The sequence below is a fragment of the Erythrolamprus reginae genome, chromosome 13, assembly GCF_031021105.1.
Source record: "Erythrolamprus reginae isolate rEryReg1 chromosome 13, rEryReg1.hap1, whole genome shotgun sequence".
Lineage (NCBI taxonomy): Eukaryota > Metazoa > Chordata > Lepidosauria > Squamata > Dipsadidae > Erythrolamprus > Erythrolamprus reginae.
Window position 1 is genome coordinate 8,671,723 of NC_091962.1, and position 26,361 is coordinate 8,698,083.

A 26,361-nucleotide genomic window follows, 5' to 3' on the forward strand; every position below is an offset into this window, starting at 1 on the left:
AAGTCTGAATTTTGATCATTGGGGATGCTTACAAACGTCGTGAGGGTGAAAAATAGTTATAAAGTCACTTTTTTCCACCGCCAATCAGAATATATCTATATATCTGCTGGGGGTGCAGGGGGTACCCTTCACATTAACTACAGGAAGGGCACCTGACCAGTAAACAGGTCAGCTCCATTCAGCTGCCCAAATTCTACCCCAGAAGGATTATGTGGTCATTAAAAAAAGATGATGAAGTTGTAACTTAAAACGGTCACTAAATGTGCTGTTGTAGTCAAGGACTGACCATATGCGGGACCACCTTCTGCCGCGTGAATCCCAGCGGCCGGTCAGGTCCCACAGAGTCGGCCTTCTCCAGGTTCTGTCAACTAGACAATGTTGCTTGGCGGGGCCTAGGGGAAGAGCCTTCTCTGTGGGGGGCCCGACTCTCTAGAATCAGTAATCCCCGGAGATTCGTACCGCCCCCACCCTCCTCGCCTTCCGTAAGAGTCTTAAGACTCATTTATGCCGCCAGGCTGGCGGCTATTAGAGTCTTGCCCCCTGGGCAATGAATGTATTGAGTGAATGCTGAGCGAATGGAATGAATGACTGTTTGTTTTATGGGGTTTTGGGTATTTTTTTAGACTTTAAATTAATTAATTGGATCTAAGATACTGTATATTATTTACTATATGTTGTAAGCCGTCCCGAGTCCTCGGAGAGTCCGATAAATAAATAAATAAATGAATAAATAAATATTTCCCTGTCTATTTTCCTTTCGATCGCATTAAACGATAAGAGGCGTTTTAAGAAGATTGTGGTTGTGCATCTCTGCTATTTGTGGATCTGTTCCTCCACCAGATGACCTGCGAAAACAGAACATGTGGCTGAGCTGTTTTGGGTTTTGTTTTTTTTTTAACTTTTCTGCTAAGTCTTCTTTAAACTGGCTCTGCCTTTTAACTCTGCAGTACAGCATGAATTCCCCTCCAGAGGGGGGGGGAAAGCAGAGGGGGTGGGGAGAAAATCTTTACCTTAATTACTCTAACTGCTCCCTCATGCAGCCAGGATGCTAATTGATTTGAGGCTGGTTCCAGTCTGAGCTTTGCAAATAGATTAAAGCAGAGCAACTTTAAGGCTTGTGGACTTCAACTCCCAGAATGCCCAGCCAGCCAGTCCAGTTTCTGGCTCTGTTGTGTGTGTGTCCTTACTTAGAATGGCCACCGGGAGGCAGTGTGGGATTATGTAGGGCAAAACTGGTCACATACTGCCTCCTAGTGGTCACTTACTGCAACTGAGACTTAGCAAGTCTGTCACTAAGCAGTCATAGAGACTGGCTGGGGAATTCTGGGAGTTGAAGTCCACTCGTCTTAAAAGTTGCCACGTTTGAATGGCTAGAAGAGAGAAAGAATAAGTAAAAAAGGAATTTGAACCGTCAATATTTGAATGACCAATGTAGAATAGAATATAATTCTTTATTGGCCAAGCGTGATTGGACACACAAGGAATTTGTCTTTTGGTGCAGATGCTCTCAGTGTACATAAAAGAAAAAGGTACATTTGTGAAGAACCATGTGGTACAACACTTAATGATTGTCATAGGGGTCAATATGAAATATTTAAGATAAATTAGTGTAGAAGAATGTAAGACTCTTGTATGCAACAATGACGGATTATGGACGAGTGTTAGTCTAATGTTTTTAGTATGGGGGGATTTTATACTTGGTTTTACACTGCTTTTAGATTTATACTGTATTGGGTTTCTCTGATGTGTATTGTATTGCTTTTTCTATAAGTCCGCAGGAGAAGGGCGGCCTAGAAACCCAATTAAATAAATAAAATAAATTATGTATGTGTGTATGTACTGTATGTACTGTGTCGTTTGGCGGGCCCCAGGGGAAGAGCCTTCTCTGTGGCGGCCCCGGCCCTCTGGAATCAACTCCCCCCAGAGATTAGAACGGCCCCCACCCTCCTTGTCTTTCGCAAATTACTCAAGACCCACTTTTGTCGCCAGGCATTGGGGAGTTAGGATATTCCTTCCCCTAGGCCATTACAAGTTATGTATGGTATGTTTGGTTTTTATAATAAGGGTTTTTAGTTGTTTTATTAAATTGGATTGTTACATGTTGTTTTTTATCATTGTTGTTAGCCGCCCCGAGTCTGCGGAGAGGGGCGGCATACAAATCCAATGAATGAATGAATAAATGAATGAATGAATAAATAAATAAAAATGTATGTATGTATGTATGTATGTATGTATGTATGTATGTATGTATGTATGTATGTATGTATGTATAATGTAATTGTTGATATTAACCAATGTAAGCTTATAGTATATATGGGAAAATTGTACCCCTAATTGTTTGTTTGTTTTGTATACGTGTGTGTTTTATGTGTATTTAATAAACATTTAATTTAAAAAAAGAAAAAGTTGGGAAATGTTTTTTCTGATCAAGGAAATTTTGCAGAGCGGAGGTAGACGGGGCTGCGGGATGGCCTTTCCTGGAAAATGGACTGCAAATGACCAGACCGGGTGTTTGCCCAGGATTAGTCTCTGGCCTTCCTCAATAATTCTGGAAAGGTGGGCTATACATTCGTTAAAATAAACAGAACGGAGGAATGATGGATTTTGTGCCTTATCTCTGCTCTGTTTGTGGGCGACCCAGATGCAGGTGTCTCTTGGAAGGAGCTGGGATAAACACAGATCCATCCTAAGATAAAATACAGGAAATGGTATAAGGGCAGACTAGATGGACCCTGAGGTCTTTTTCTGCCGTCAATCTTCTAGATTTCTAGGTTTCTTTCTATGACATAGGAATGGTGCATTGAGCATAGGGCCCTATAACCCCAGTCCTCGACTTATGACCACAGTTGAGCCCAAGTTTCCTCTTGTTAAGGGAGTTCGGCTCACCTTGACAGAATCTCTCCCCCCCCCCCAAGTTCTTAAGGGATTCATGGGGTTGTTGAGTCAGTCACCCTGTTGTTAAGTGAATCTGGCTCCCCCCCCCCAATTGCTTGTCAGAAGGTCGCAAAAGGGGGATCGTGTGGTCCTGGGGCGCTGCATACATCGTAAATACAAGCTGTTTTTAATGACTTTTACTTGTTAGATTTGTTATATATTCTGTTATTATTGTTGTGAGCCGCCCCGAGTCTACAGAGAGGGGCGGCATACAAATCTAATAAATTGAATTGAATTGAATCTGAATTTGGTTCACGTGACCCCGGGGAATGCTGCATCGGTCGTTAAGTGGGGGAAAAAATGGGCATAAAGTTGCTTATTGTAGTACTGTTGTAACTTTGAACAGTCGCTAAATGAGACCGTTGTAAGTTGGGGGCGCCTGGTATTTGAAGTGATTGAATGGTAACCAGTTCCTGTATGTATGCATGCATGCATGCATGCATGCATGCATGCATGTATGTATGTATGTATGTATGTATATTTGTTTGTTTGTTTGTTTATTTTGTCCAATACACAATGAGGGTTTTAGTGGGTGTATATCTATATACACATAGTAAAATATATGATGAAGGTTATAGAGGAGATACTCATAGTAAAATGTATCTAAGAAATAATAGAAGAGAAGGTATAGTAATAGAACATATCAATGAAAGAATAGAAGAAGAGATATAGGAATAGAGGAAAGGTATAGGAGATATAGGAGAGCAATAGGACAGGGGACGGAAGGCACTCTAGTGCACTTGTACTCGCCCCTTACTGACCTGTTAGGAATCTGGAGAGGTCAACCGTAGATAATCTAAGGGTAAAGTGTTGGGGGTTTGGGGATGACATTACGGAGTCCGGTAATGAGTTCCACACATTATAACCCAAGAGTTATAACCAGTGGAACAGCTTGCCCCCAGAAGTTGTGGGTGCTCCATCAGAGGAGGCTTTTAAGAAGAGATTGGACAGCCATTGGTCTGAAATTGTGGAGGGTTTCCTGCTTGAGCAGTAGGTTGGACTAGAAGACCTCCAAGGTCCCTTCCAATTTTGTTATTCTGCTATTCTTCCTCCCTCCATCCTTTCTTCCTTCTTTCCTTCCTTCCATCCATCCATCCATCCATCCATCCTTTCTTCCCCCACCCTGCCCATCACTAGACGGTTTAATGAAAATACAGTGATACCTTGTCTTACAAACTTAATTGGTTCCGGGACGAGGTTCTTAAGGTGAAAAGTTTGTAAGACGAAACAATGTTTCCCATAGGAATCAATGGAAAAACAATTAATGCATGCAAGCCCAAAATTCACCCCTTTTGCCAGCCGAAGCACCCGTTTTTGCGCTGCTGGGATTCCCCTGAGGCTCCCCTCCATGGGAAACCCCACCTCCAGACTTCCGTTGCCAGCAAAGTGCTCATTTTTGCGATGCTGGGATTCCCCTGCAGCATCACAAAAACGTGGAAGTCCGAAGGTGGGTGTTTCCCATGGAGGGGAGCCTCAGGGACATCCCAGCAGCGAAAAAACGGGTGCTTCACTGGCAACGGAAGTCTGGAAGCGGGGCATCCCAGCGGTGGTGGTGGGTTTTTTAAGGTGAAAATAGTTTGTAAGAAGAGGCAAAAAAATCTTAAACCCTGGGTTTGTATCTCAAAAAGTTTGTATGACGAGGCGTTTGTAAGACGAGGTATCACTATATTGGTCAATCATTTGTCTGAAATGGTATACATGGTCTCCTGCTTGAGCCAGGGAGCTGGACTAGAAGATTTCCAAGGTCCTTTTCAACTCTATTGTTTTGTTACCTCCTCACACATAAACATCTCCAACTTTTGTGGAGAAGAAAGAGTGCTTAGAATCCTAAGAGAATGCCAAGGGGTGCCATGGGTGGGCTAGACATGACGCCCCCTTAAACATGATGCCCTCTTGAAGAGCCGGGGTGGCGAGTGGTCAGAGGGCAGCACTGCAGGCTCCTTCAGCTAACTGCTAGCTGTAGTTCAGCAGTTCAAATCTCACCACCGGCTCAAGGTTGACTCAGCCTTCCGTCCTTCCGAGGTGGGTCAAATGAGGAGACCCAGATTGTTGGGGGTAAGATGCTTAGAGAGGGCTGTAAAAGCACTAGGAAGCGGTACTGTATATGCAGGGGGTGGACAAAAAAATGGAAGCACCTTGCCGCTCTTCCGTGGAATCCAGATTTGTGACGCTCCCTTCGAACAATTTTTGTGGAAACCGGGTTCTGTAGGTGTCTATTGAGCTCTGCAGTGATTTTAGGAGCTGCGGTCTTGCGATCCGCTGTAACAATTCGCTTTAGAGTCTGACTGGTCTCTCTCAGACAACTTCGATTTTTGACCAGACCTGTGCTTGGCTGAGGACGTTTTTCCCTTCTCTTTCAAAAGCAGTCATTACTTTTTGAGACATTACCTCTTGAAACGCCAAACATTCGGGCACTTTCTGTTACACTAGCGCCTGCCATTCGAGCACCAACAATTTGGCCTCTTTGAAAGTCTGAGGGGTCTGCCATTTCTAGAGGGTTATAACCAATTTCCTTAAATTTATGTACAAAACAAATAAGGTAGTTTAAAAAAACAAATCAAATAACATAGAAACATAGAAGACTGACGGCAGAAAAAGACCTCATGGTCCATCTAGTCTGCCCTTATACTATTTCCTGTATCTTATCTTACAATGGATCTATGTTTATCCCAGGCATGTTTAAATTCAGTGACTGTGGATTTACCAACCGCGTCTGCTGGAAGTTTGTCCCAAAGAATCTACGACTCTTTCAGTGAAATAATATTTTCTCACGTTGCTTTTGATCTTTCCCCCAACTAACTTCAGATTGTGTCCCCTTGTTCTTGTGTTCACTTTTCTATTAAACAGAATTTTTAAAAAAAACATTAAAATATGTCATGTTTCGATTGATTTGAACATGTTCAACATCATGATGCCAAAAAGTCAAGTGTTTCCATTTTTTTGTCCACCCCCTGTAAGTCTAAATGCTATTGCTGTTTCCTCAGAGTGAAGGTTCTTCTCTTCTTCCCTTTTTTGTGGCTCAACTGCTTATATTCTCCCCCCCCCACCCCCCCCCGGCCGCACCACAATACACAGAAAGCAGAGCCCACGTCAAGCGAAGCAGCTTGGGACGACTCCATTGTGCGCCAGGACAGTGGGGACATTGTAGTGGAACTAATTAAGCAACAACAACAACAACCGAGCTGGGATACTCATGGTTGAAAGCGTTTTTTGAGTTCAGAGTGAGTTGAGTGGGTTATTTACACAGCGGCCCTTTGGGGGACGGGAGTCTGATGGCTCGGCTGGTCTCCAAGGGGAATTGAGCGGCTTGGAATTTGGTCAAGCGCATAAGTAATTAATCTGTTAATTATGCGGTGACTCAGTCAGCGATGGGGTTCTCCCGATTCAGACTGGTCCTAAGAACCGGTAGTGGTGGCGGCCAGAAGCTCTGCCCACCCGCCCGGGACGACCTCTGCGCATGCACAGAAGCTTCTGCACACACATATATATATATATGACGGTCTTGGTATATTCGGGTTTCTTCCCGTGTAGGATTTGGAAATTTCTGGCGACGTTTCGACGAGGTCCCACTCATCATCTTCATCGTCGCCAGAAATTTCCAAATCCTACACGGGAAGAAACCCGAATATACCAAGACCGTCATATCTGTACCCGTGAAAATACGAAAACATATATATATCTATCGATATATGTGTGTGCATGTGTATTATAGAGAGATGATAGACAGACAGGCAGATAGAGAGATGATAGGCAAAGTCTGTCTATGACTGTCTGCCTATCTATTGCCTATCTACTGTATCTATCTTAACTACCGTGTTTCCCCGATAGTAAGACCCCCCCGATTGTAAGACATATGGGGGGTTTCAGGGGGGTTGGCTAATATAAGCCATACCCCGAAAGTAAGACATATGTCTTACTTTCGGGGAAACACGGTATTGCCGGGGGGGGGGAGCCCGATGACCAGCGCCGTCCTTCGCCTCGCATTTCCGGGTTGGCGAGCCTGGATTAGAAACATAGAAGAATTCTCCATCTTCCGCTGAAGGGGTTGTGGCGTTTCGGACCAGCGCCATCCTTCTCTTTGCCAAGCCGGGGAAGAGGCGGTGGCGGCGAGGCGAAGGACGGCGCTCCCCTCCGCTCGGCTCGCTTCGGACCAGCGCCGTCCTTCGCCTTGCCGTGGCGCCACCGCCTCTTCCCCGGCTTGGCAAAGCGAAGGACGGCGCTGGTCCCCGCTAAGCCTTCTGCGCCTGACTCGGCGAGGCGAGAGGGAAGAAGGAGAAGCGCAAGTGGATGCGGAACGCCCGGGAGGTATTTATCCGCCCGGGAGGCATTTATCCGTCCTTCGCTTTGACGGCGCTGGTCCGCCTGCTCGGCTCGCTTCGGACCAGCGCCGTCAAAGCGAAGGACGGATAAATGCCTCCCGGGCGGATAAATGCCTCCCGGGCGCTCCGCATTCACTTGCGCTTCTCCTTCTTCCCTCTCGCCTCGCCGAGTCAGGCGCAGAAGGCTTAGCGGGGCTCCCCGGGCAAAGGCCGGGGCGTGGCGGCAGGCAAGGCGCGTAAAAAAACCCCGGGCAAGAAGAGCCCTCCGGGAACGGCTACCTTCACCCTGTCAATTTGGTGAGTGGAGGTGGGAAATGGCGGGGGGGGGGTCTGAAAGGACACGCGCGACGCGACGCTCGCACCTGGCTCCGCGCCCTCCCGGCGCCCGTAGTTCCCTTCACTTCCTTTGCCTCGCATCCCCCCCCCCCAATCGTCCGGCCCGTAAAGCGGTAGGGGGCTGGGGTGGGTGGACGCCTAACGCCGCCCGCCCGGAGGAGAAGAGGCCTCGCCCGGGCCAAAGCCCGAAGACGAGCCGGCCCCGGTGCCCAGGACAATATAAGACAAACCCCCAAAGTAAGACACAGTGGGGCTTTTGGGGGTAAAAAGATAGTAAGACACTGCCTTACTATCGGGGAAACACGGTATCTATCTATTATTTCTATATCCTATCTGTCTGTCTGTCTGTCTAGCTATCCATCCATCTCCATCTCTCTCTCTCTCTCTCTCTCTCTCTCTCTCTATTGTATATCCTATCTGTCTGTCTAGCTATCCATCTCTCTCTCTCTATTCTATATCCTGTCTGTCTAGCTATCCATCCATCTCTATCTATCTAGCTATCTAGCTATCTAGCTATCTATCCTATATCCTGTCTGTCCAGCTATCCATCTCTCTCTCTCTCTATTCTATATCCTATCTGTCTGTCTGTCTAGCTATCCATATCTCTCTCTCTCTCTCTCTATTCTATATCCTATCTGTCTGTCTAGCTATCCATCCATATCTATCTATCTATCTATCTATCTATCTATCTATCTATCTATCTATCTATCTAATATCTATCTTCTTCTTTCTCCTCTTCCTCTACCTCCACCTCTACTTTTTCCTCTTCTTTCTCCTTGTTCTTTCTCCTCCTCCTCTTTCTTCTCTTTCTCCTTCTTTCTGCTTTTTTTCTTTCTCCTCCTCTTCCTCTTCCTCTACCCCTCCTTCTTTCTCCTCTCTGAAACCATTCTCTTTTCTTTTCAAGAAAGAATAAATATTTTTTTAAAAAAATTGCCCAGTCTCCTTTCTTGTGCCTTTCCCCACCCCCCCACCCCCACTCGCTGGAGGTCTCTCCTTCCCTGCCCGGCTGCAGAGGCGCCAGCTGCTCCTCTCTTGCTCCTGGCTGCTCCCTTCTCTCCCGGTCTGCGGCTGTGCCTCTCACCGCATTATTTGCCCACAAGGTATGTTAAGTTGCTGGAACCCGGCCAGCCTCCTCGTCCGCCCGCCCGCCCGCCTGCCTGCTGAAAGGAGCTGGGCAGAAGAGGCCGGAAAGAAGCGCCCCCCCTCCCGTCCCCCCCTTCAAGCATCCGAGGAGATTCAGTGTGGCTGCCAAAACAGCAGCAGGACTCTCTCTCTCTCTCTCTCTCTCTCTCTCTCTCTCTCTCTCTCTCTCTCTCTCTCTCTCTCTCTCTCTCTCTCTCTCAGGGGGGGGGCTGGCAGGAAGAGGCGGTGCTAGAACCGTATACAGGGAAGTAACCTTTTGCTTCCTTTGCAAGGAAACGGCAGCCCGCTTAGAAGCCGCCGCGGCAGCAACAACCCCACCACCTCCGCTTACGGCTCCCCCCATGACAGCAGCAATATGGAGACGACTTAATGGGTTGGTGAGTCCTGGGGAGACATCCCCCCCCCTTGGGTGGGGTGGGGGGGCTTTCGGCCTCCCGGTGGAGCTCCCAGAGGTCGTGGTGGGTGACTCTTGGCGGAAAGAGGGGGAGAGGAAGGGGGGCAGGCTAGGTCAGCCCTGCTGTTGCTCCCTCCCTCCCTCCCTCCCTCCCTCCCTCCCTCCCTCCCTCCCTCCCTCGGATGTTGTTCTGGTTTCTCCTGTCACCTGCCTGGTCCTCTAGTGCAGGATGGATTTGTTTTTTTGTTGTTTTTTTTCCTCTCTTGGGCTTTTGTAAACAGGCAGGTGTCGGGCGATGGTTCCCAGCATCCCCCACCGGTATTCTGGCAGGAAGGGATAGGGCTGGAGTTGTAGTCCGTCCCATTGGGAGGAGTCGAACCTTCAAGAAGTGATATTTGAAGTTTGTGGTTGGCAAGTAAATTTCTTTCGGTCCCCTCCCCTCCTCACCCTCTCCTCTTCCCTCCTTCCCTCCCCTCCATTTCTTCTCTACTCTCATCCCCTCTTCTCCCCTCTTCTCCCCTCTTCTCCCTCTCCCCCCATTCCCTCCCGTCCCATCCACCTCTTCTCCTCTTCCCTCCTCACCCTCTCCTCTTCCCTCCTTCCCTCCCCTCCATTTCTTCTCTACTCTCATCCCCTCTTCTCCCCTCTTCTCCCTCTCCCCCCATCCCCTCCCGTCCCATCCACCTCTTCTCCTCTTCCCTCCTCACCCTCTCCTCTTCCCTCCTTCCCTCCCCTCCATTTCTTCTCTACTCTCATCCCCTCTTCTCCCCTCTTCTCCCCTCTTCTCCCTCTCCCCCCATTCCCTCCCGTCCCATCCACCTCTTCTCCTCTTCCCTCCTCACCCTCTCCTCTTCCCTCCTTCCCTCCCCTCCATTTCTTCTCTACTCTCATCCCCTCTTCTCCCCTCTTCTCCCCTCTTCTCCCTCTCCCCCCATCCCCTCCCGTCCCATCCACCTCTTCTCCTCTTCCCTCCTCACCCTCTCCTCTTCCCTTCTTCCCTCCCCTCCCCTCCATTTCTTCTCTACTCTCATCCCCTCTTCTCCCCTCTTCACCCTCTCCTCTTCACCTCATTCCCTCTTCTCCTCCCCTCCATCCATCTCTCCTCCCTTCTTCTCCCCTCTTGCCTCCCCACCCTCTCCCCTTCTCATCCTTTCCTCATCCTCTCCCTTCCTTCCTCCCCTCCCCTCCCTTCCTCACCCTCTCCTCTTCCCTCCTTCCCTCCCCACGCTATCTTCTCCTCGCCTTCTTCTCTCCCCTCCTCCTCCCCCTCCCCTTCTGTCCTCCCCTTCTCTCTTCCTTCAGGAGGGAATCAAGTCACGCTTTTAGGCCCAAAGAGACAGAAGGAGGATCATTTCTGTAAAATCATCCTTTCCCTCTTCTGCGATGTAGCAGTCACGAATGTTTTTCTGGCTGGGCTGCCGTTTCACCTTTGGCCCTAAGCGTGCTGCCTTTCAATGCTTCATCTTTGGGGTGGCTCTGTTGTGCGGTCTGGACTTGTGTTGTGCGTTAGGAAAGCAAAACTGCGTGGCGGGGGAAGAAACACAACCCTTCTCAAACCGAGCTCTGTATACCATAGATAGTCCTCAATTTGCAACCTCAGCCCGGCCCAGAATTCCCGCGGTTAGCTGAGATGGTTGTTAAGTGAGTTGTGCACAATTTTACAACTTCTCACCACCACCACCACCCCAAATCGTGAGGATACTACCACAGTCGTAAGTGCGAAGACCGTGGCTGTCGGTTGCTTTTTTTCCAGCGCCGTTGTCACTTTGAATGGCTGAAAGTCGAGGATGACCTGCCTAAAAGGCTAAGACAGTGATGGAAAAAGAGTGTGTGGGTACGCTGCCGGGCATCTGCGAGTGCCCACACCCATAATTCAGTGCCTGGGGAGGGCGAAAACAGCTTCCCCCCTGGAGGCCCTTTGGAGGTCGAAAATGGCCTGTTTCCCAACTTCTGGTAGGCCCAGTAGGCTCGTGTTTCGCCCTCCCCAGGCTCCAAAGGCTTCCCTGGAGCCAAGGGAGGGTAAAAACGCCCTGCCCCATCCTCCTGAAGGCTCCCTGGAAGCCAAAAACGCCCTCCCAGAGCCGCTGGGCGAACCAAAAATCAGCTGGCCGGCACACACATGCCTGTTGGAGCTGAGCTAGGGCAACACTGCTGCACGAATCCCAGCGACCAGTTAGGTCCCACAGAGTGGGTCTTCTCTGGGTCCCGTCAACTAAACAATGCCAGGGGAAGAGCCTTCTCTGTGGCGGCCCCGGCTCTCTGGAATCAACTCCCCCCAGAGATTAGAATTGCCCCCACCCTCCTCTCCTTTCGTAAGCTTCTTAAAACCCACCTCTGCCACCAGGCATGGGGGAACTGAGATACTCTTTCCCCCTAGGCCTTTCCAATTTTATGCATGGTATGTCTGTATGTCTGTTTGGTTTTTATATTAATGGGTTTTTAATCGTTTTTAGTATTGGATTATTATTGTATGCTGTCTTGTTATAGCTGTTAGCCGCCCCGAGTCTCTGGAGAGTGGCGGCATACAAATCCAATAAATAAATAAGTAATAAATAAATAAACAGCTCGCGTGCCCGCAGATATGGCTCCGCGTGCCACCTGTGGCACCCGTGCCATAGGTTCACTATTACTGGGCTAAGACAACTACGCCGGAGTGAGCCACCATTACCAGAATTAACCGCGAACAAACCTCGCGTCTGGACGGAGAAGTCCCTGTTTCTGTTCTTCCCTCGGATGCCACCTGGGAAGGAAAAAATTTGAACGGACCCCTGAGATTCTCGCCGTGGCCCTGAAGAAAGGAAGACGCGGCAGTTGTCTTATATGTGCCGGGCTGGTCCTGCTATTAACAGCTCCTTTTATACCTCAGCTATTTTTACAGGCGGCATGCCTACTCGGGCCAGCCAGGAAAACAGAGGTGCCTTGGGTTTATTTTGGTGTCCTTGAATAATGTCCAAGCTTGTTGTCGCTTGGAACTCCCTTCACCACTTATTCTCCCGTCTTCGATTTTTTTAAAAAAAACCCACTTTCTGTGTTAAGCCCCTTTAAGTAGCTCGCCGTAACCACGTTGGAAGTTTACAACAGCACAGAACTGACCATTTCCCCACAATTAACAACTGTTCACAGCATTCCTTGCGGTTTCGTGATCCGAATTCGGATGCTCGGCGGTCCACTCGTATTTGCCACGGTCGCAGCGCCCCGGGAATTACGCGATCCCCCTTTTTGACAAATCTATGGCAGGAAATCAGATTCACTTCACAACCCTGTTGTCAGTTGAACAAGTGCGGTGATTTCTATAACGTCCGCGGCGAGAAAAGTCATTAAACGGGGCAAAACTCGACAGACACATTTCTGGCTTGGAACCATAGAAGCATAGAAACATAGAAGTCTGACGGCAGAAAAAGACCTCATGGTCCATCTAGTCTGCCCTTATACTATTTTCTGTATTTTATCTTAGGATGGATATATGTTTATCCCAGGCATGTTTAAATTCAGTTACTGTGGATTTACCAACCACGTCTGCTGGAAGTTTGTTCCAAGGATCTACTACTCTTTCAGTAAAATAATATTTTCTCATGTTGCTTTTGATCTTTCCCCCAACTAACCTCAGATTGTTCCCCCTTGTCTTTGGGTTCACTTTCCTATTAAAAACACTTCCCTCCTGGACCTTATTTAACCCCTTAACCTATTTAAATGTTTCGATCATGTCCCCCCTTTTCCTTCTGTCCTCCAGACTATACAGATTGAGTTCATGAAGTCTTTCCTGATACGTTTTATGCTTAAGACCTTCCACCATTCTTGTAGCCCGTCTTTGGACCCGTTCAATTTTGTCAATCTCTTTTTGTAGGTGAGGTCTCCAGAACTGAACACAGTATTATTCCAAATGTGGTCTCACCAGCATTCTATATAGCGGGATCATAATCTCCCTCTTCCTGCTTGTTATACCTCTAGCTATGCAGCCAAGCATCCTACTTGCTTTCCCTACTGCCTGATTGCACTGTTCACCCATTTTGAGACTGTCGGAAATCACGACCCCTAAATCGTTTTCCTCTGAAGTATTTGCTAACACAATAAACAAGAGTTCATCGCGATTTAAATCACGATTTAAATGACTAGTTAAAACGGCTTGATTGAAGTGGACTCGATTTGAATCCTAATTTTAAAAGAGCAGCGATCATCTCTGTCTCACAGCGGTTCCTCTTGTGACCTGCGTTTGACTCACCGACAGTCCCAATATTGCAAAACAGTCAGCCCTCATGCTGCATAACTATGCTCCCTTTCATGCTGAGTAGCCTAAATTATGAATGTTATCTCAGATGGAAAACCCTGCTAGCAAACGTGCGCATAGTCCAGGCGATGTTTCCCCCCAAGTTGCAATGGATGGCTGTGAAAGCTGGACCATAAGGAAGGCCGAGGGCCAAAGGATGGAGGGGAGGTTGAGGCTTATACTCTGAAAAATACGGTGCCTTCCACCTTGGTTACTACCCTGTTTCCTCGAAAATAAGACGTACCCCGAAAGTAAGGCATGTCAGGGGTTTTGCAGAATCTGCTAATATAAGGCACCCCCCGAAAATAAGGCGTAGTCAAGTTTACATACGGTACGGTGGAAAAAACATACAGTACCATTCAAAGCTGTTGATAGCGGTGCCGTAATAATGTGGCGTCCCCTGCTGGCCCCTTCCATCGCTTTGTACCGTCCACTACAGCAGACACAGCCTGCTGCTGTCTCACCGCCATTACAGTCTCCACTACAGTGCGTAAGACTGTAGCTCCTCTGGTGGCCGGAAGCTGCAATAGCGGGAGTATAAGTGCCGTCGTTTGTGTGTGTGGGTGCCATACTGACAGGTATCGTACCGTAACCAGTGTACCGTACGGTACACTTTCTTTTGGGGGTGTCAGCTTTTCTGCCTGTGAATTTGTCTTATTTGAGAAATATAAGGCACCCCCCCGAAAATAAAGACGTAGCACAACTTTTGGAGCAAAAATTAATACAGTGATACCTCGTCTTACAAACGCCTCGTCATACAAACTTTTCGAGATACAAACCTGGGGTTTAAGATTTTTTTGCCTCTTCTTACAAACTATTTTCACCTTACAAACCCACCGCCGCTGCTGGGATGCCCCGCCTCCGGACTTCCGTTGCCAGCGAAGCGCCCGTTTTTGCACTGCTGGGATTCCCCTGAGGCTCCCCTCCATGGGAAACCCCACCTCCAGACTTCCATGTTTTTGTGATGCTGCGGGGGAATCCCAGCAGCTCAAAAATGGGCGCTGACCTGGCAACGGAAGTTCGGAGGTGGGGTTTCCCAGCAAGTGGAGCTTCAGCGAAATCGCAGCATCACAAAAACACGGAAGTCCGGAGGTGGGGTTTCCCATGGAGGGGAGCCTCAGGGGAATCCCAGCAGCGCAAAAACGGGCGCTTCGGCTGGCAAAAGGGGTGAATTTGGGGCTTGCACGCATTAATCGCTTTTCCATTGATTCCTATGGGAAACATTGTTTCGTCTTACAAACTTTTCACCTTAAGAGCCTCGTCCCAGAACCAATTAAGTTTGTAAGACAAGGTATCGCTGTATAAGGCAGTGTCTTATTTTGGGGAAAACATGGTCCCAGGAAGAGAAGTAGGAATAAAAACAAGCATCCCAGCTTCCCAGGTCTGTGTTATTTGCTCAGGTGGCTTTGCAGACCTGTTGGATTTTCGTTGACTCGTTGATTATGGGCAGTTAATTCTGCAAAGCTCTGAGAGTCTGCAGGACTTTCCCTGGCGGGGTAAAATCCCCATTTTCATCCCAGGATCTTTGTTGGAGGCAGATGTTCGTTCTCTCCTTCTTCGCCTTTTGCAATTTTGCTCCCACAGCTGGTGGCTGCTGTTTTGGCCTTTTGAGGTCCGTGGTGATTTTTTGGCAGGGTTGCTGAGCTGTCTTGGGGGGGGGGGGAGAGGAATTTGCTAGAAGAAGGCCCCGTGGCCTGTTCTTGTTGACTGGAGAATTTGAAAAGCGTGAAGGTCATAAATACAGGGGGGAAAACGAAAATTCCTGAGCATCCTTAACTCTTAAAGGTAGTTTGGAAAAGAACTGATTTCCAGGCCAGAATTACAGGAAGTCCTCGACTTAGGACCGCCGTTGTACCCAAAATTTCTGCCGTTCGTTAAGTGAAATTTGGCCCCGTCTTACCGCCTTTCTTGTTGCCGTTATTAAGAGAATCGCTGTGGTGGTTCAGAAGGTCGTACGAAAGAGGATCCCGTGGCTTATGACTCTGCAACAGGTGTAAATATGTACCAGCTGCAAAAGCGGCTGAATTTTGATCAGGTGATCGTGGGGGAATGCTGCAACGGTCGTAAGTGTGGAGAAAAAAAAGTCGTAAGTCAGTTTTATCGGAGCCATGGTAACTGGACAGCCGTTTGTCTGAAATGATATGGGGGGTGGGGTGTCTCCTGATTGAGCAAGGGGGTTGGACTAGAAGACCTCTAAGGCCCTTTCCAACTCTGTTATTCTGCTATCCTTCCTTCCTTCCTTCCTTCCTTCCTTCATTCATTCATTCATTCATTCATTTATTCTTTCATTCTCATTTCCTTCCTTCCTTCTCTTTTCTTTCCTTCCTTCCTTCATTCCTTCCTTCATTTATTCTTTCATTCTCTTCCTTTCCTCCCTCCCTCCATTCATTCATTCATTCATTCTCATTTCCTTCCTTCCTTCATTCTCATTTCCTCCTTTCTTTCTTTCTTTCTTTCTTTCTTTCCTTCTCATTTCTTCTTTCTTTCTTTCCTTCCTTCCTTCTCTTTTCTTTCTTTCTTTCCTTCATTCATTCATTCATTCTCATTTTCTTCCTTCCTTCCTTCTTTCATTCATTCATTTATTCTTTCATTCTCATTTCCTTTCCTTTGTCCCTCCCTCCCTCCATTCATTCATTCATTCATTCATTTCTTTCCTTCATTCATTCTCATTTCCTCCTTTCCTTCCTTCCTCCCTCCCTCCCTCCCTCCCTCCCTCCCTCCCTCCCTCCCTCCCTCCTTCCTCACTGGAGGGTTTAATGAAAATACTGGACTATCTTTTGTCTGAAATGGTGCTGTCCTCGTTGCTCCCCAGGTTTAGTAGCTTTCTCGCAGACATCTCATTACCAAGCTAGGTAACGTCATCAGATGTTCATGGCTGTGGATTCTCAACTCGCCACCAGATAAAGTGGCCACAGGCTGCAATTTGCACCAAAACGTTCAACCTGCGGGACCAACTCTTCTGACATGAGACGCTAGGAAGTTTTGAAAACTTTCCCCGTTCTTGGTGTGGTTGCAACTTCTCACAACTTCCACTTGACTCTGGGACCTGTGTCCCGTGCTTGAAGTTAGATCTTTGGAGCCCTTGCAGGCAAAATTAAGCTGAGCATTAATTTGACCTTCCTCACCCCAAATCTAATCTTCGGGGGGGGGGGGACACTTCATCTTGAAGGACAACAAGTCTAGAAGATGCTGTAAATCAGGGATTTGTAACCTTGTGGGGTTTTGAAAATGGCAGGGCTTCAACTCCCAGAATTCCCCTACCTGGGGAATTCTGGGAATTGAAGTCCAGATGTCTTTAATTGGTTGCTAAGGTTGCCATAAGCAGAACCGAAACAAGGCACAAAATTAAAACCCTTCCAGAAACACAATTGCTTGGTCACCTTAAAAAAATAAATAAAATAAAAATGATTGCACAAGGAAACATGGAGGATTTCTACCATACTAGGATTCATTTCTGAGGCTTCGTAAGTCTTTGCCAACACACTTCAAGCATTTCCTTTACAACCGAGAGAACGACAGAATTTATACTTCTCCTTAAGAATCAGGATTACAACCAGGCTAACAGCAAATCCTCTTCCCTTTTCCTCTCTTCCTAGACTCATCTTTCTTTCTGCTGACTAAATTATCGAATATGTTTTATTTTTCATCAGTTTTTTTTTTGGGGTGGGTGGGTTGCTGTTTGCAGTTATTCCGTTACAGCTTCGGTCTGGATTCATAAAACCTGCACTGCTTTGGGGGAAGATGGAGATGCTTGTTAAGTTGGCAAAAAAATAATAATAATTCCAGATATTTTGTATTGTATATTTTATATGTTGTGAGCCACTCCCCCACCCCCCGAGTCCTTGGAGAGTGGTGGCATAGAAATCCAATTAATAATAATAGTAATAATAATAGTAATAATAATAACAGTAATAAACAGTCCTAGGTGCTTGGGAAGCGCCCGACTGGTGATGAAATATGAAATCCAGCATAGTGATCTCGTTTCCTGTGTTGTACTGACATAATAATAATAATAATAATAATAATAATAATAATAATAATAATAATACTAGTAATAGTAATAGTAATAATAATAGTAATAATAAATAACAGTAATAAACAGTCCTAGGTGCTTGGGAAGCGCCCGACTGGTGATGAAATATGAAATCCAGCATAGTGATCTCGTTTGCTGTGTTGTACTGACATAATAATAATAATAATAATAATAATAATAATAATAATAATAATAATAATAGTAATAATAATAGTAATAATAATAGTAATAATAATAACAGTAATAAACAGTCCTAGGTGCTTGGGAAGCACCCGACTGGTGATGAAATACGAAATCCAGCATAGTGATCTCGTTTGCTGTGTTGTATTGACATAATAATAATAATAATAATAATAATAATAATAATAATAATAATTTGCCGCTACATCACGCAGTCCTAGGTCCTTGGGAAGCACCCGACTGGTGATGAAATACGAAATCCAGCATAGTGATCTCGTTTGCTGTGTTGTATTGACATAATAATAATAATAATAATAATAATAATAATAATAATAATTTGCCGCTACATCACGCAGTCCTAGGTCCTTGGGAAGCACCCGACTGGTGATGAAATACGAAATCCAGCATAGTGATCTCGTTTGCTGTGTTGTATTGACATAATAATAATAATAATAATAATAATAATAATAATAATAATAATTTGCCGCTACATCACGCAGTCCTAGGTCCTTGGGAAGCACCCGACTGGTGATGAAATACGAAATCCAGCATAGTGATCTCGTTTGCTGTGTTGTATTGACATAATAATATCACCATTAATATCTCCATAATATCTCATAATATATGAGGAAAACTTGCTTACAAGGCAGGAGGACCGGGGGAGGGGGGGGGGAAGTCTTTGCAGGGTGGAGGTAAAAGCGATATATTCCCCGACTAGATTTGGGAAATATTATTATTATTGTTATTATTATGGAGTATAAGAGGCCGCACGAATCCCTGCGACCGATTAGGTCCCACAGAGTTGGCCTTCTCCAGGTCCCGTCGACTAAACAATGTCGTTTGGCAGGCCCCAGGGGAAGAGCCTTCTCTGTGGCGGCCCCGGCCCTCTGGAACAAGCTCCCCACTGAGGTTAGAACTGCCCCCACCCTCCTTGTCTTTCGTAAACTCCTTAAAACCCACCTCTGCCGTCAGGCATGGGGGAACTGAGATAACTTCCCCAGGCCTATATTGTTTATGTACGGTATGTTGTGTGCATGTTTCTTAAATTATGGGGTTTTAGTTTTAATTATTAGATTTGTATCGTACATTGTTTTTTCTATTACTGTTGTGAGCCACCCCGAGTCTACGGAGAGGGGCGGCATACAAATTTAATAAATAAAATAAATAAATGTTGTTGTTGCTATTATTATTATTATTTCCCAAATCTAGTCGGGGAATATATCGCTTTTACCTCCACCCTGCAATGACTTTCCCCCCCTCCCTTAGTTCTCCTGCCTTGTAAACAAGTTTTCCTCATATATATTATATATATATTCTGGCTCCTAAGTGGCTCTTATCTGGATGTGAAGGGCTTGAGATAAAACAAACCCGTTGGCCAACTCAAGAGGTACTGGCACAAAACTAAAGATTGAGATTGAAATATTACCGTATTTTTCGGAGTGTAAGATGCAACAGAGTATAAGGCCCATTTTAGTTGTGGGGGAGGAAAATAGGGAGAAAATAACTACCTACCAGATTTTAATAAAAATATATATATATATATATATTTTAGCAAATTTCTGAAAGGTTGACATTTTTACTGCTTTAACTACTCCACTCCACTCTACCATGCAGCTTATTTCCTCAAAGTTTTTTCCTCTTTTCCCCCCCAAGGATAACTTAATTTATATTCCCCTATGTCACTTTTAATTATTATTATTTATTTATTTATTTATTTATTATTTGGATTTGTATGCCGCCCCTCTCCGAAGACTATTAGCTATTGTTCATTATTATCGAGACGAACATGTAAATTAAATCAGTTAATATAGAAAGAAAACTATAAATATTAAATAGGCTTAGATCAGAATCTACATTGATTTACGATTCTAAGGTAATATAGTAGTAATTATCAATCTTTAATAAATCAATAAGATCACTAAATACCTAATGAGTATTTAAAGCTTGGTATATAAATATCCATATCCTAAGAAGAATAAGTACAGGTACTGGCAATCAAAAATCCTATATATTAAATAGATAAGTAGTAAATAGCTATAGTTAACTATAGCTACCTACCAGGTATTCATCTGGTCAGCTTCAGCCCATTATTTTATCCCCTGGTTAGGGCTGGAAAAAAACCTTTGGAGGGAGCAGCGATGAAAAAAAATCCTGCAAGCTGGAAAGATCTTTATCAACTACTTAGGACTGAAAAAACCCTTTTCCCAGAGGGAATAGCAATGAAAAGAAGCCTGCAAAGACTTAGGGCTGGAAAAAATACTCAGAATAGCAATGAAAAAATCCTGCAAGCCCGGAAGATCATTAACACCCCATTAGAGCTGGGGGGGGGGGGGAGCTTTGAAAAACCTACATTTGGAGTATAAGAGGCACCCAAGTTTTTCAGTCTCTTTTGTGGTGGGGAGGAAAGGTGCACCTTATACTCCTAAAAAATAGGGTAACTAAGCCTCCAGACAGGTACTGTAGCTTTTGTGCCTTTTGCAGTAGATGTAGGTGGGGAAGCTTTCCTGGCCGACATTAAGTGAATCCGGTTTCTCCATTGAGTGTCAGAAGGTCGCAAAAGGGGATGACAAGACTACCACCACCATCCCTGGGACACTGCAACCGTCCTGAATATGAACCAGTTGTTAATAAGCATCCGAATTTTAATCATTGTAACTAGGGGGATGTTTCAACGGTCGTACCCGGTGTCCCTCAAAATAAGGCCTCCCCTGATAATAAGGCCAGTGCAGGGCAACAAGGCCAAATGCTTATTTCAGGGTTCAGAAGAACCTAAGACAGGGTCTTATTTCCTCCTTCCTCCTCTTCTTCCTCCTCCCCTCTTCTTCCTACTCCTGTTCCTCCTCTTCCTGTTCCTCCTCCTCATCTTCTTCCTCCTTCCTTCTCCTCTTGTTCCTCCTCTTGTTCTTCCTCTTCCTCCTCTTGTTGTTCCTCCTCCTCTTCCTCCTCCTCTTCTTCCTTCTCCTTTTCCTCGTTCTTCCTTCTTCTTTTCTTCTTCCTCCTCTTCCTCCCCCTCTTTTTCCTTCTCCCTCCTCCTCTTGCTCTTCCTCCTCACCTTTCTCCTCCTTTTCTTCTTCCTCCTCCTCCTGTTCTTCCTCTTCTCCCTCCTCCTCTTGTTCTTCCTCTTCCTACTCCTGTTCTTCCTCCTTCCTCCTCTTGTTCTTCCTCTTCCTCCTCACCTTCCTCCTCCTTTTCTTTATTATTATTATTATTATTATTATTATTATTATTATTATTTATTAGATCTGTATGCCGCCCCTCTCCGGAGACTCGGAGCGGCATACAAATCTCTTCCTCCTACTTTTTTTCTTCCTCCTCTTCCTCCTCCTCCCTCCTCCTCTTGTTCTTCCTCTTCCTCCTCTTCCTCCTCCTTTTCTTCTTCCTCCTCCTCCTGTTCTTCTTCCTCTTCCTCCTCTTCTTCCTTCTTCCCCGCCTTTTGTTCTTCCTCTTCTTCCTCCTCTTCCTCCTTTTCTTCCTCCTCCTCCTCCTCTTCTTCTTCCCCATCTTCTTCCTCTTCTTCCTTCTCCAGTTCTTCCTCCTCTTCCTCATCCTGCTCCTACCTTTTCTCAGTGGCGGTGTAACTTCGGTCACTAAACCAGCCCCAGGTGCTTGGTCCCTGCAGTGCAACCAAGATGCTCCTGTGTGCAGGATCAGTACGGGAAGGAACAACGGGGTATGGAAACAAAGAGGGTGAACATCCACTTTGGAGCCAAGCTTTGCAGGCCCTATGCCCAGTTTCAAGTTTTGTACGGGTAGGGGAAGCAGCCCCTGTACCCAAATTCAAGCCAACTGCATGTGTAAACACACTGCAAAGCCCTGATGGTGTTACCTAGTTTGGTCATGAAATGTCTGCAGGAACACCTCCAAGTTTAGAGAACACCAAAGACCCCACACTTCCAGTCCTCCTCCTTCCTCCTCTTCCTCCTCCTCCAACCCCACTCCCTTCTAACACTTGATGATGTTACCTAGTTGGGCCGTCCAACGTCTGCAGGAACACCTCCAAGCTCAGAGAACTCCTAAACCCCCTTATTAATGTATTAATGTTTTTAAACTGACTTTTTAAATGTTATGATTAGATTTGTGATGTATTATTACTATATTGCGAGCCGCCCCGAGTCTTCGGAGAGGGGTGGCATACAAATCTAATAAATTTAATAAATTTAACAGAGTCGGCCTTCTCCGGGTCCCGTCGACTAAACAATGTCGTTTGGCGGGCCCCAGGGGAAGAGCCTTCTCTGTGGCGGCCCCGGCCCTCTGGAATCAACTCCCCCCCCCGGAGATTAGAACGGCCCCTACCCTCCTTGTCTTTCGTAAACTACTCAAGACCCACCTATACCGCCAGGCATGGGGGAGTTGAGACACCTTTCCCCCAGGCTTTTTTATATTTTATGTTTGTTTGGCTTTTAAATATGATAGGGTTTTATACGCTTCTTTTTAATATTAGATTTGTTTCGCTATACTATTGTTTTTTATTATTGTTGTGAGCCGCCCCGAGTCTTTGGAGAGGGGCGGCATGCAAATCTAATAAATTATTATTATTATTATTATTATTATTATTATTATTATTATTATTATTATTTTCAATCCTGAGCGACCAATATTCTCCTGTATTGAAAACACCAAATTGAATGTGGGCAGCTCTGAGCTCTTCTCTCTCTCTCTCCCCCTAATTGCTTGCTAATTGATGGTTCTTGGTGTTTTTGACACTGGAGTGACTGACACTGTGACTTTTTCCATGCTTTAATAAAGAAAAAACCCCTCTGGAGAAGCCCTTTTAATTTAAGGAAGGAGGGTTTCTCACAGGTCAGAAAAGAAACTGTGGAAAAGGAACGTAGCTGGTTTTCACCAATCACAATTGCCTGGGTTTGTGTGTTTGTTTGTTTGTCCATTGATTGATTGATTGATTGATAGGCCGCCCTTTTTCCCATGAACTGGGGTGGTTTACTCAACCTCACAATAAAAATTAATCAATTATGAACAATTAGAAAAGTTAAAAAGATCAAAACGCAACATAACACAATCCATCGTCCATCATTCATGCTACTGGGCGGAGTGAGAACTATCGCTCACTGCTCCAGGCCTCTGCCAGTACAGATGAGTTTTCAACGCCTTTCGAAAAGCAAGGAGAGTGGGGACGGTTCGAATCTCGGGAGGGAGTTGATTCCTGAGGATTGGGGCCGCTACAGAGAAGACCCTTCACCACAGTACAGAAAAGGAGCTAAACCGTGCTATCACTTAGCATGATGATGTGGCTCAGTGCGATATGCGACTATCGCGTCTTGCTGTGGACAATTGTTAAGTCTTAAGTCTCGGCACACTTATTCATTCATTCGTTCATTCATTCATTCATTTATTGGATTTGTATGCCGCCCCTCTCCGAAGACACTTACTCCAACCCCCCTGCTTCCTCTCTCGCAGGGTCACTGAATTGTGGCCTTGGAAGGGTTCCTAAAGACCATCCAATCTAACCCGTCAATAGTTAAAACTTTAATAATAGTTGTGGACGTTTCCCCTTTACAAGATCCGGCGAACTGTTTTCTCTCCAGCAAAGCTTTAAACCTGGGCGTGGGTGGGTGCAATTAACAGGAACGGCTTAACTCGGAACAAGTGAAATATTAGCCTATTTCCGGATCGCAGCTGAACTCTGACCTAAAGCCTTTTCTTTGCAGGACAGGGAGGGGGGGGGGAACTAAGATTAAAAGAGCCATTGCTAAAATTTTTAAAAAAAACTATAATTTCCAGTTGCGTTTTGCTCAACCCTCCTCACCTCGTTCAGGTGTCTCCTAGCAAACCCCCCCTTTTTTAGTAGAATTTATTATTATTATTATTATTATTATTATTATTATTATTATTATTATTATTATTAATTAGATTTGTATGCCGCCCCTCTCCGTAGATTTTATTGGCCAAAGTGTGATTGGACACACGAGGAATTTGTCTTTGGGTGCAGATGCTCCCGGTGTACATAAAAGAAAAGAGACATTTGTCAAGGATCATGAGGTACAACACTTAATGATTGTCATAGGGGGTCAAGTAACCAAGGAAGAAACAATCAATATTAATAAAAATCCTAAGGAACAAGTTGCAGTCATACAGTCCTAAGTGGGAGGAAATGAGTGATAGGAATGATGAGAAAAAATTGGTAGAAATAGAAGTGCAGATTTAGTAAAAAGCTTGACAGGGTCGAGGGAATTATTTGTTTAGCAGAGTGATGGCGTTTGGGGAAAAACTGTCCTTGTGTCAAGTTGTTGTGGTGTGCAGTGCTCAATTTGAGGGTAGGAGATGAAACAGTTTATGTCCAGAATGCGAAGGGGATCAGTCAATATTTTCCCCACCCTCTTTTTGACTGGTGCAGTATAGAAACATAGAAGTCTGACCTGACGGCAGAAAAAGGACCTCATGGTCCATCTAATCTGCCCTTATACTATTTCCTGTATTTTATCTTAGGATGGATATATGTTTATCCCAGGCATGTTTAAATTCAGTTCCTGTGGATTTTATCTACCACGTCTGCTGGAAGTTTGTTCCAAGGATCTACTACTCTTTCAGTCAAATAATATTTTCTCATGTTGCTTGTGATCTTTCCCCCAACTAACTTCAGATTGTGTCCCCTTGTTCTTGTGTTCACTTTCCTATTAAAAACACCTTCCCTCCTGGACCTTATATAACCCTTTAATATATTTAAATGTTTCGATCATGTCCCCCCCTTTTCCTTCTGTCCTCCAGACTCTACAGATGGAGTTCATTGAGTCTTTCCTGATACGTTTTATGCCTAAGACCTTCCACCATTCTTGCAGCCCGTCTTTGGACCCCTTCAATTTTGTCAATATCTGGTATACTGGTCCTCAATGGAAGGCAGGTTGGCAGCAATTGTTGTTTTTTCCCCCCCTGCAGTTCTGATTCTCCTCTGAAGTCTGTGTCGGTCTTGTCGGGTTGCAGAACCGATCCAGACAGTGATAGAGGTACAGAGGATAGACTCAACGATTCCTCTGCAGAACTTTTGGGCAGGGGGCCGGCCCGAAAGGATGAAAAAAGGCTCCTTCCGTAAACAACCGCCGTGAAAGATTTAAAGCCACTGGCTGTTCTTTTTTTTTTTTTAAAGACCCTCCTCTGACCATCGGAGGAGAGCCACTTTTTATCCCCTCCGGGCTGGAGGCAAGTGGGCGAATTTTGGAAGCCGGCCACTCCAGCCAGACTCTTTCGCCAGCTGCGGGCTGCCGTTTCCTCCCCCCTGCCCGACGACTGTCTCCGCAGAGTTGGCCACGCTTCCTGGTGTGCAGTGGATCTTGTGGTGCATACAAAGCCGTCCTTCCCCCCTCCCTTTTTTCCTCCCCTCCTCCTCCTCCTCCCTCCTCCTCCACCCTCGGCCGTTTTTTTCCCCTACATTATTGACGTCCTGCCAGGGTAAGAAGCAGAAATTGCCTCACTCCACAACGCTGCCTTGTAAACAAGGCGAAGCATTGTGACGGGTTCAAAACCCCCATGCTGGGTCCGTCGGAGTCCCTGACTCCCAAAAAGCCTGCGAATGCTACTTCCAGCTTGGGTGCAAACACCCAGAGGCCTCCACGGGCTGGTTTCCAAAACGGGGTTGGGCTTTCCTGGCCCTGGGCCAGGTTCTTGGCAGGGAGTCGAGTCAACAAGGGCAGTGGGCTTTTCAATGGCAAAAGGACCGGCCCAGGGTGGGAGAGAAAGGGGGGGGGAAACAGAGAACACAGCCCAGGAAGGGCTCCAGGGCCCACCCACCACCTCCCCCCCCCAGCAGGAAGTTTTTCGAGTGGACTCATCACAAATTATCCTCCGTCACCGTTCCTCGGCGGGCGAATTTAGCAGGGGCTGGAATTCAAATCTTGGGGACGGGGGGGGGGCACAGCTCATCTGGGGGAAGCTGAAATGTTATAAACATGGGTCAGGGGGGGCAATTGTATACGCTCACTTTTTTCCCAGTGCCTTTGGAACTTTGAACCGGTCGCTAAATGGATATTTGTGACGTGATGTCCAAGTGTTGGTGGAGGCAGGCAGGGTTCCCTTGGGTCCCATTTGTTGGGGGGGCCGAGGGAAAGGGAGGGTCTTGCCTTCTCTTTCTGCTCCAGATCCCCATGGACCAATTGGTGGGCCACTGTGGGACCACAGAATGCTGGACTCGATGGGCTTTGGACCGATTCAGCCAGGGCTCTTCATAGGTTCTTATGTGAGGACTGCCTATCAGGAGTCCCCGGGTGGCGCAGGCGGGTTAGAATTGCAGCATTGCAGGCTAACTCTGCCGGACTGCCGGCAGTTCGATCTGGAAGCTCAAGGTTGACTCAGCCGCCCGTCCTTCCGAGGCAAAAATGAGGGCCTAGATTGTGGGGACAAGATACTGAGTTTGTAAACTGCTTAGAGAGGGCTGTAAGGCAACGTGAAAGCAGTAGTATATAAGAGCCTTCCTTCCTTCCTTCCTTCCTTCCTTCCTTCCTTCCTTCCTTCCTTCCTTCCTTCCTTCCTTCCTTCCTTCCTTCCTTCCTGCCTGCCTGCCTGCCTGCCTGCCTGCCTGCCTGCCCCTCCCTCCCTCCCTCCCTCCTCCTCCTTCCTTCCTTCCTTCCTTCCTGTTAGAAATACAGTATTGCTGGCTAACTCACTGCCCACAGTCAGGACTTTGATCCTGAGGAACTCAAGGTTGTCTTCATTTTACCGACCTCAGAAAGACGGAAGACTGAGGATCCAGATGGTTGGGGGCAAGAGGCTGACTCTGTAAAGCACTTAGAGAGGGCTGTAAAAGCACTGT

The 26,361-nt window shown here is 46.3% G+C and overlaps 1 protein-coding gene across 16 annotated transcripts in view; it reads left to right on the top strand.

The window, feature by feature from the left end:
• MARK2 (microtubule affinity regulating kinase 2) overlaps nt 1–26,361 on the top strand; it is a 148,235-nt gene that overhangs the window by 29,847 nt on the left and 92,027 nt on the right. The window contains exon 1 of one of the 16 annotated variants that reach the window (XM_070766113.1): nt 8,829–9,109. The exons of 14 other annotated variants lie outside the window; for them this stretch is intronic. In XM_070766113.1, the coding sequence (XP_070622214.1) occupies nt 9,074–9,109 (36 nt within the window). In that variant the 5' untranslated portion in view covers nt 8,829–9,073. Of the gene's footprint in view, nt 1–8,828; nt 9,110–26,361 lie in introns of those variants that run through there. One more of the 16 variants, XM_070766111.1, reaches the window with a different exon arrangement.